Raw genomic sequence first — 10457 nt, 5'->3', positions numbered from 1 at the left:
TCTAAAAAAAAAAAAAATCGCCTGGGGCAAACAGTTTACACCTAAACCCCAGATTAGGGCCCCTCTAGTTTGATTTCCCGTCAACACAGGAGGCCGGCCGGAGGAAGCTGTCAGCCATCGTTTGTGTGGGATTCCTTCAGGTTCCCTTTTGCCTACTCGTTATGCAAAATTATTTCATGTCATTATTTCTGAATTTACAACATTATTTTAGAGTCACATTATTTGGAATTTACAACATTATTTTAGAGTCACATTATTTGGAAGATATATATTGGAAGAAGGAAGAGAAATCTAAATGATTTGTCGTTTTTGTCCTTCCTATCATGGCTACCTCAGCTTGCCTGCGGCCCGGAAAGGCTTCCGGTTTCCCGACAGGCCACAGGGGAACCGAACTTCCGGTCTCCAGAGTCAGGCGCGGTCCGCTCCATTCGCTCTTTCCCGCGGTGTTTGCGTCCGCCGCACCCATGTCTTACCCGGCTGATGATTATGAGTCTGAGGTAACTTGGCCCAAAGCGTGTGGTGGGCTCCACGACCTGGGCAAGGGTCTGTGGGTGCCAGAACGGGGAGTGAGGTGGCGTCCGGGCCTTTCCCGGAGCCCCCGCGGGCCGCCATCAGCCGTTTGCGGCCTCCCTGAGAGGCCCTCCTGCTGCTCCCCAGAGCCCGGCCCCTCGGAATCGGGTGCCTGCCCGCCCCTTTCGAGAGTTGGGTCCCTTGTCCTTGGTTTCCTAAGACCGAGCCAGAGGCGGGTTTTTGTGTTTCTTATTGAGATTTTGTGTGTGTGTGTGCGCGCGCCGGGAATCGAATTCAGGCCCTTAGGTGTGCGAGGAAGAGCTTTTTAGATTCGGGGTTCTTTTGGTCAAAACTTTTTGGTACCCACAGCCTCTTGGGCATTGCACTTCTTGTTGCACCCTTAATATTGTTTTGTCATTGTTTAGTGTCCTTTTTCTCGCTGGCTTGTGAATTCCTCAAAGGTGGGCACAGTGTCTAATCTGCCTTTGTGCCTTCATTCTCTGTGTGACACACAGGCCCTGGGAGGAGGATTTCGGGTTACCAGTTGGTGACTGTTCCTGACCGTCTCTTTTCTTCTAGGCTGCTTATGACCCCTATGCTTACCCAGGCGATTATGATATGCACACAGGTGAGACCAGAGTTTGGCTAGCTCAGTCCTGCTAGGGACTGGCAGCTTTTGAATGTCTCAGAACCGGCTGTGATGGGTGCCTTGTAAACTGCTGCTCGGGGCTGGGCATTTAGCTAAGTGGTTCTGCCGCTTGCAGCGCAAGGACCCGAGTTCTGACCCCCACCACCACCACCAAAAAAAGAACAACAAAACTGCTGCTTGATGGTCAGGGTTTGGATTCAATCATTAGTTGTTGTTTTTTTTGTTTTTGTTTTTGTTTTTTTGATACTGGGGATCAAACTCAGGCCCTTGCTTGTGAGGCACGTGGCGGAACCACTGAGCCAAGTCCCCTGCCCAGTCATTAGTTCTTGATGGGAGTGGCTGTGTAGAGCCTATAAACCAGGCCTTTTTGTAGTTAACTTCATAGTCTCAAGAAAAAAGGATTGCTGACTTGGCTGTGGTTTTAAAAATATTTGTATCAATATTGTGCTGGAGGAGGGGGGTTGTGGTGCTGGGAATGGTGCTGGTGCATGTTAAACAAGTAGTGTACCACTGACCTGCACTCCTAGCCTCCAAGAGAAAAAATTAGTATGAAAAATTGAAGTCATTCAGACCAAGGCCAAATGAATTCTCATGGAGAGGCTTTTGAAGTTACCTGAGATGTTATAGTACTTAGTTTAGTACAGAGTAAGTGTCATGGCTATTTTATGTAAAATACTTTGTTTAGTCCTTCAAATGGTTCTGTAAAGTACATACATTAGTGTTTTCTCCTAGAGATGATAAAACTGAGTTAGAGAAAGATTTTGTAGCTTGCTGCAAGACATTTAGAAAATGGCAGATATTTGTTCAAAACATGTTAAGTACCTGTTAACCATTAACTTTGCCTCAGTTTTCTCACCCTCCCCCAACACATAACTCTTCTAGGCCCTGAGTGTGTCTGGGTACAAGATAGACAGGGTTCTTGACCTCAGAGTCTATAGATTCTACAAGACAAAACATAATAGTAAGAGGTTACTTTAAGTACAGCTGTTCTGAAGAAATGGGCAGTGGGATTGGTAGCAACTTGGGAAAGTTTATCTCTGGAGTTTTGTTTTTTGTTTTTTTTAGTTTTGTTTTTTTTTTGGTACGAGGAATCTCACTCGGGTCCTTGTGTTTGTGAGGCAGGCGGTGGAACCACTGAGCTAAATCCCCTGCTCTATCTCTGGAGTATTTAAAAGAGATTACCAAAAAAAAAAAAAAAAAAAAAGGATTACGCTAAAAAAAAGATTACGCTGACACTGTTTTTTTTTGGGGGGGGTGTTGAGACAGGGTCTCACTATGTAGTTGAGATTGACCTGGAACTCACTGTGTAGCCCAGGCTGGTCTCACTCACAGTGAACCTTCTGCCTCAGCCTCCCGAGTGCTGGGATTCCAGGCGTGCGCCACCACGCCCAACTACTGACACTGTATTTTATAGACTTGAGTTTGGTTTGTGGGGTCATCTTTCCCATGTGTTCTATCAAATACTGTGTATGGATTTGAACTGTAAAGTATTTATTATATCCACCCTCTAGGAGATCCAAAGCAGGACCTTGCTTATGAGCGTCAGTATGAACAACAGACCTATCAGGTGATCCCTGAAGTGATCAAAAACTTCATCCAGTATTTTCACAAAACTGTCTTAGCTTTGACTGACCAGAAACTATATGAGCTTCAGGCCAGTCGTGTCTCCAGTGATGTCATTGACCAGAAGGTGTACGAGATCCAGGACATCTATGAGAACAGGTATGAGCCTTGGCTACCGTGATCTTTTTCTGGGTGGGATTGGCCTAAAGGTGGAGCTTCTACAAAAGGGGTGATGGGTAATATTTTCTGGGCAGAGCTTCAGGAAATGTTTGTTATTCCTTGGGGGCTAGGAACCTGTTACTTAGTTTTACTTTGTATTGCCAGGAAGCTTGTTTTTGTTGTTGTTGTTGTTTGTTTTTAATTTTGTGGGACATTGTCTCCTTATCTAGTTCATCCTGGCCTAGAACTCACTATGGATCCAGGCTGGCCTTGAACTCACTGCAATCCTCCTGCCTCAGCCTTCTGAGTGCTGGGACTACAGGCATGTGCCACCATGCAAGTTTTAGTTTTTTAGTATGTGTGCTCCTGAATCAATCATAGGTTTTGTTTTTTTGAGACAGGGTCTCATCATGTAGTCTAGGCTGGCCTTGAACTCCATGTGTAGCCCAGGCTAGCCTCAAAGTCACAGTGATATTCCTGCTTCATCTCCCAAGATCTGGATTACAGGCACGCACCACCTTGCCTGGCTCATTCTGTGTTTTGAATGGAGATGTGAGCAGGTTAATATGTGGAACTAAAAGAGCAGGAGAAAAGGGAAAGGTGAGGCTTGAGAGTGGAGAGAAGATGAAATAGCTACAGCGGGTATCAGGAGAGGGAAATTGAACAGCAAGTAACCTCTTGCAGGTTTGAAGCAGCAGTGTTTAGATGTAGCATCAGACTGCAGCAGACAGAATGATCTGTTTCCAAGTTGGGAGAGTGCTCCAGGATATGCAGACCTTGTATTTATAGGGGTGGAGGCAAGGATGTTGAAAAATTGTTCCCATCCCAGGGAACAGTAAGCCGTTCAGTGTGGCACAGGTTCATGATACAGAACCACAGGATGACCCTGGAATCTTGGTGGACACCTAATTGATGCAAAAGGAGAGTTTACTGTACAATTTGAGTATCCTTTATACAAAATACTCCAGACTGGAAGTATTTTGGATTTCAGATTATGGAATATTTCCATATACATAATGAATCGTCTTATCTAAACATGTTTCCTATACACATAGACTCAAGGTAATTTTTTACAGTACTTTTAGTGTGCTTGAATTTTTTGTTTTGTTTTGTTTTGTTTTTTTGTTGCTGGGAATTAAACCCAGGTCCTTAAATGTGCTGAACATGGGCTCTACCCGTGAGCTACACCCCAGCCCTGTTCCTGCTTGTGGTTTGACTCTGACCTGTCACATGAGGCAGATCAGGGAGTTTCTACTTGTGGTGGGGCCTGTTGGTGCTCAGAAATTTTCAGGTTTTTGGATTTCCAGGTGGGGCTCTTCATGCTGTACTGAAAAGGGGCTTGTGAAGGCTGCAGTTGTGTTGAGGGAAGTTGTAGACTTGAGGGATCTGGCTGGTCCATGATGGCCTTCTCTCTCTGAGCCCCAGTCCACATCTATAAAAGGTGAGGGCCGGCTAGCTCTCATCATTCTTGTTTGGAGATCTAGAATTTTTCTGCTTGGTTTTCAGCTGGACCAAGCTGACTGAAAGATTCTTCAAGAATACACCTTGGCCTGAGGCCGAAGCCATTGCTCCACAGGTTGGCAATGGTACGTATGAACGCTTCATGTCTTGAGGACCGAATTGGCTGGGGTCATTAGGAAGTGCAGGAGGTTTTATGCCTCTTTTACTCAACATTTTGTTTCCCAAAGCTTGGTACACAGTAAGTTGTTAACTAAAATTATTTGTTGCACGAAGGTTGTATAATTTAAGAAGGGACAAAGGACTTTTCAAATGTAAAAGCTAAAATTCAGCTCTGTCCTGACTTCTTTCCATTTTCCTCTAATTTTGGGGTCATTTCAGTCCCGTTGAATGGGCTCACTCGCCCCCCATTTTTGACTCTCTTGAATGTGACATAGGCAAGCCCATTTTCATTATTTGCATGTGGGTATCCACCTGTCCCAGCACTTTCATTTATGTGTTTATGGTAGCACTGAGGATGGAATCCAGGGCGTCCTGCATCCTAGGCATACATTACTGCTCAGCTGTACCTTAGCCCTGCTATAGCACACTCTTGAAAAGACTGTTCTTTCCCTCATTGAATTATGTTGGCATTCTTGTTGAAATTGGGAATTTTAATGGTTTGCTTCTAGACTCAGTTTTGTACCATTACTGTAGTTTTTTGGTAAGTTTTGAAATCAGAAATTGTAAATCTTCTGTTTGTTTGTTTGTTTGTTTTTTGAGACAGGGTCTCACTATGTAGTTGAGACTGACCTGGAACTCACTTTGTAGCCCAGGCTGGTCTCAAACTCACAGTGATCCTCCTGCCTCAGCCTCCCGAGTGCTGGGATTACAGGCATGTGCCACCATGCCCGGCCTAACTTTTTTTCAAGATTGTTTGGTATTCTGAGGCCCTTGGAGTGCTGTATGAATTTTAGGATCAACCTGTTAATTTCTGCAAAGCAGTCAGTTGAGATTTTGGTGGGGATTGCCTTGAATCTGCAGAGTAGTTTGGGAAGGATTACCATCTTAACAGTATGAAGACCTTCAACCTGTGGCTATGGGATGTCTTTTTTTTGGTACCAGGGATCAAATTTGGGGCCTTCCACTTGTGAGGCAGAAGGCGGAACCACTAAGCTAAATCCCCAGCCTGTTACGGGATGCCTTTCTATTTATTTAGGCCTTCAATTTCTTTCAGTGATGTTTTCTACTGAGACAGAGTTTTGCTTTGTAGTTCAGGCTGGCCCTGAACTCGCTGTGTAGCCCCGGATAGCCTTGAACTGAGTGCTGAAATTACAGGTACACGCCACCACTCTTGGCTTTTTGTCTTTTTTTGAGTCAGGATCTCACTAAGTTGCCCAGGCTGGCTTTCAACCTGTGATCCTCCTCCCTCATTCTCCCAGTGTGCTGACGTTCAGAGATGTGTTATAATACCTGGTTTGTTTTGTAGTTTGTTTTGTAGTTTTACTTCTAATAACTTTTTTTGTTTTTTAACCCAAACTGAAATTTTTTTCTTCTTTTTGGAGACAGGGTCTTAGTATGTAGTTCAGGCTGGCCTTGAACTCACTTTGTAGCCTAGGCTGGCCTGGAACTCATGGTGCTCCTCCTGCCCCAACCTCCAGAGTGCACTACCACACCTGCCCTTGAACTTTTTTTCTTTCCAGTCCCCTCCCCTCCAGTATCTTCCAGGAATACCTAAGATAATCCCCAGGCTTGATAATGTACACTAGGAAGATTCATAGAGTTCAGTACGTGGTTATAGCCACAGCTATGAGGTTTACAGCAAAAGGATACAAAGCAAAATTTGTAAAGGAAAGGTGATGGTGTAAAGTCCAGAGGAAATTAGGCCAAGCTTCCAACAGTCCCTTCCCGAGTCACATGGGACTCACTTCATTCCTCCAACAACAAATTGTGACATTGTGTGAAGTGTTGTTGTCCAAGAAGGCTCAGGAATTTTTACTGGGGTCTGGTCATATCTCTGCCTGATAAACACTTAACAAGATGCCAGACTGCTTAGAAGAAAGCAGATGGGCTGGGAATTTAGCTCAGTGGTTCCTGCGCCTGCCTCACAAGCGCAAGGGCCCGAGTTCCATCCCTGGTACCAAAAAAAAGAAAGCAGATTTTGAGCATAAAACTGTTTGCATAAACAGTTTGAGCACCACAGCCACCCTTACTTGTTAGGGGATTGTGGGTGCCCTCCTCACATCTAGGTTCCCATAGGCCAGGCTCAAAGCACACCTTTCTCGGCACAGCAGTCTCAGAGCCCTGCTGTGTTCAGTGCCAAAAAAACTTGTCTGCACTTTTTTTTCACTTTTTAATAGCTTCATCAGGGCCGGGGATTTACCTCAGTATTTCCACCACCTGCCTTGCAAGTGCAAAGACCCAAGTTTGATCCCTGGTACCCAAAAACAAAAAAAATTAATAGCTTCATCATATCAACAGGACAAATTCTTTTAAATAGGATTCCCAAGTTAAAGATACAAACATTGTGTTTGCAGCCTTGTGTGGTGATGAACGCCTGTAATCCAGTTACTGTGGGAGGCTAAAGTAGAATTGCAAGTTTGGACTCAGTCTCAAAAGATAAAAAAGGGGTGAGAATTGCTGGGAATTTAGCTCAATGGTTCTGCTGCCTTCCTTACAAGTGCAAGGTCCTGAGTTCGATTCCTGGTACCCCCCAAAAAGGGGCGGGTGAGAGCATAAGCTCAGTGCAAAGGCCCTGAGATCAATCCTCAGTGCTGCCAAAAAAAAAAAAAAAAAAAAAAAAGATTGACTACTTTGATAGTATGGTTACGTTTATGGAACTATTCATGTTTATTTGCTGATTTATTTAAACACCTGGGGGTTGCAGAAAGTCTAAATGTTGAAAGGAAATTGTTATGAGAGAAATTAAGGAAAAAAGCATTTAAAAATTTTTATAAGATTAAGGTGAGATTGACAGAAATGAATTTTCTTTTATGTTTCCTTGGAATAAGCATGAGTTTAGATGTTATTTACTCTTTAAAATCATCTTTATTTCTCTACCGTAAAGACTTAAAACTGCCAGAATACCCCAGTTGTTTGTTTGAATTACTAAAGCATCCATCTGCCATGTCTTTCAGATGCTGTCTTCCTGATTTTGTACAAAGAATTATACTATAGACATATATATGCCAAAGTCAGTGTGAGTATTTTATGTGTTGCTCGAAGATTTATTTTTAACTCTATGTCATTTTTACCCCTAGAACATGGTTACTAGTTAATGCAGTTGAAATATTTCCTCCTCTCTCTGTGTCTCTCTCTCTTTCCCTTTCTCTCCCTCTCTCTCTATCTATCTTCTTCCCTCCCCCCCTCCACAGCCCCTACTCCTTTGTGTCTATTTATTTATTGTTTTTTTGTTTGTTTGTTTTGTTTTGTTTTTTTTTTGAGACAAGGTCTCACTATGTAGTTGAGACTGACCTGGAACTCACTATATAGCCCAGGCTGGTCTTGAACTCACAGGGATCCTTCTGCCTCAGCCTCCCGAGTGTTGGGATTACAGGTGTGCGCCACCACACCCGGCTCCTTTGTGTTTAAAAAAAAAAATTTTTTTTTTGTATTATATACCTGAGATTAAACTTGGGACTTTGTGCTTGTGAGGCAGGTGGCAGAACCACTGAGCTCAATCCCTGGTCCCGTTTTTTAAAAATATGAGACAAGGTCTTGTTAAGTTCCCCAGGCTGGGATGGAACTTGGAATCCTCTCCCCTAAGTGCTGGGATCCACCACACTCTGCGGCATGTTTTCTTTGCAGAGAAAATGATTTAACCCAGAACCTCCTGGGTGTCTGTTCCAGAAAAACTAACGGGCATGTAGGCTGTTTGCCTTTTGTGATCCCTCCGTTCCCTAGTTCTCCTTGATGGAGTGCTTATCACCATGTATTGCATTCCAAGCTGCCATCCTAATAGGTGTTCTCTGGTACTTTTTTCCCCTCCCTGTACTGGTGATTGAACCCAGGGCCTTTGCACTGAGCTACATCTCTAAACCTTTTTATTTTGAGACTGCGTCTCACTAAATTGCCATGGAGGAATTCCAACTTGTGATCTTCCTACCTCCTCAGCCTCCCAAAGTGCTGGAAATATATCTGTGTGCCACCATGCCTGGCTCTAGCACTTTCTGCTTCCTCTGCTTGGGATGCTCTTTTTTTTTTTCTCCCTTGAGTATGTTGCTGCAGAGCCTCCCTTCCTCTAAAATATTCTGATAGGGTAACAACTTAGCACACTGTGCTAGGCATACTGTTAGGTGCTTGGCACAAATCTGCATGTCTTTAATCCTCATAATCCTGGGAATTGGTGACAGAGTGCATAGAAGCCAGGTGTAGAGTGGCACTCACCTGGAATCCCAGTACTCAGGAGGCTGAGGCAGGAGGATCGCTGTGAGTTCAAGGCTAACCTGTGCTACATAGTGAGTTCAAAGCCAGCCTCATCTACATAGTGAGACCCTTACTCAGAAAAACAAACAAAAAGAAACTCAAAGAGGTTACTGGTCCTCGAATTTATTTAATTAGTAGCAAAACTCTTTGAACTTAGGCTTGCCTGGAAACACCAGTGCTTCCACACTACCCTAGGTGTGGGCACTTGCTGGATTCTGTCCTTCCTGATTTCTAAATTTTAGAGTGCTCTAACTTTCTTGAGATACCATGTAGATTATTTACATGCAGCAATGACTGAAAGCGTCTGTACTCTCTCCCAGTCTCCACTGAGGCCCAGGCTTGAGTGTCTAGCCAACTGCTCGGCATCTGCATGACTGCTAATCGTCAACCCACTCCCAAAACGGACCGTTCATTTTCCCTTTAAACCCAGCCTTCCCAAGTTCACCATTCACATAGTTCACTGAACTGAGAACCATGGCATCCTTCTTTTTTAGTTTTGGTACCGGGGCTCGAACTCGGGCCCTTGTGCTTGCGAGGCAGGCGGCAGATCCACTGAGCTAAACCCCCAGCCCAGTGGCATCATTCTTGACAGTTCTCTGACTTGCCATCCAACCTTACATCACATTCTGTTCAGCTGTCCTCCGTGTTCTTCTAGAACCAGCTGCTCCTCGGCTACCTCTTCTGCTGCTCTCTGACTCTAGGCTCAGTTACTGCAGTGGTCACTGCCCTGGTGTCAGTTCCCACTCTTACTTCTATTCATCCTCACCCTAGCTGGCATAGTCCTTTTTTTCTTGGTTTTTTGAGACAGGGTCTCACTGTAGTTGAGACTGACCTGAAACTCACTGTGTATCCCAGGCTGATCTCGAACTCACAGTGATCCTCCTGCCTCAGCCTCCCAAGTGCTGGGATTACAGGCGAGAGCCACCATGCCTGGCTGGCACAGTCCTTTGAAATGTAGCCTCATGAGATTACTCTCCTCCTGAGAGTCCTATCATGACTTTCCATCCTCTCTTAGGACTAAACCCAGGTTTGGGCCATGGCTCTGCAGCATCTGGCCCCTGCCTCCTGTGTCAGTTACATTTTCTGCACCTCTCTTCTCTCTTTCTGCCCTTCTTGTTGTACTCTCTGACACTTCAGAGCACTTGTCACTTGCAGGTTGTGTTATTGGTTTAGGGGCCTTTAGCTTCTCCTTTAGACTTTGTTATACCGGGTGTGGTGGCGCACGCCTGTAATCCCAGCACTTAGAAGGCTGAGGCAGGAGGATCACTGAGTTTGAGACCAGCCTGGGCTACATAGTGAGTTCCAGGTCAGTCTCAACTACATAGTGAGACCCTGTCTCAAAAAACCAAAAAAAAAAAAAGACTTTGTCTTACTGACTGCTATAACCCAGTGCCGAAGTCTGGTGAGAGGTTTATCGTTTGAGCATGTGTATGCTTGAGCACCCGAGTATGTGAAAGAAATTGGCGGGAAGAACGTTCCCTTGATTGCTAAAGTGCAGGTGTTTGTGGGACAAGCCACGGGTGTGTGTTGCTTCTTTGAGAAGACTATATAATAGCTGGTTTTCCCATCTCTAATCTTCTCTCTGGTCTGTAGCTGAAGATTCAGCAGCAGTTTATTATTATTATTATTTTTGTTTGTTTGTTTGTTTTGTTTTTTTGTTTTTTTGAGACAGGGTCTCACTGTGTAGTTGAGACTGACCTGGAACTCACTTTGT

At 44.5% G+C, this 10457-nt stretch overlaps 1 protein-coding gene across 3 annotated transcripts in view; it reads left to right on the top strand.

Moving 5' to 3' along the window:
• Positions 1-372: 372 nt before the first annotated feature.
• Eif3l (eukaryotic translation initiation factor 3 subunit L) overlaps positions 373-10457 on the top strand; it is a 31856-nt gene continuing 21771 nt past the window's right edge. Inside the window, exons 1-5 of one of the 3 annotated variants that reach the window (XM_010613222.3) lie at positions 373-497; positions 1090-1138; positions 2671-2881; positions 4388-4467; positions 7456-7517. In XM_010613222.3, coding sequence (XP_010611524.1) covers positions 465-497; positions 1090-1138; positions 2671-2881; positions 4388-4467; positions 7456-7517 — 435 coding nt within the window. In that variant the 5' untranslated portion in view covers positions 373-464. Of the gene's footprint in view, positions 498-1089; positions 1139-2670; positions 2882-4387; positions 4468-7455; positions 7518-10457 lie in introns of those variants that run through there. The other 2 variants (XM_010613230.3, XM_033766229.1) reach the window with 2 other exon arrangements.

Source organism: Fukomys damarensis, unplaced genomic scaffold (genome assembly GCF_012274545.1).
Source record: "Fukomys damarensis isolate Sample0158 unplaced genomic scaffold, DMR_v1.0_HiC HiC_scaffold_19, whole genome shotgun sequence".
Taxonomy (NCBI): Eukaryota; Metazoa; Chordata; class Mammalia; order Rodentia; family Bathyergidae; genus Fukomys; species Fukomys damarensis.
Note: the sequence above shows the minus strand (reverse complement) of the source record. Positions and strands in the feature narration are given on the sequence as shown.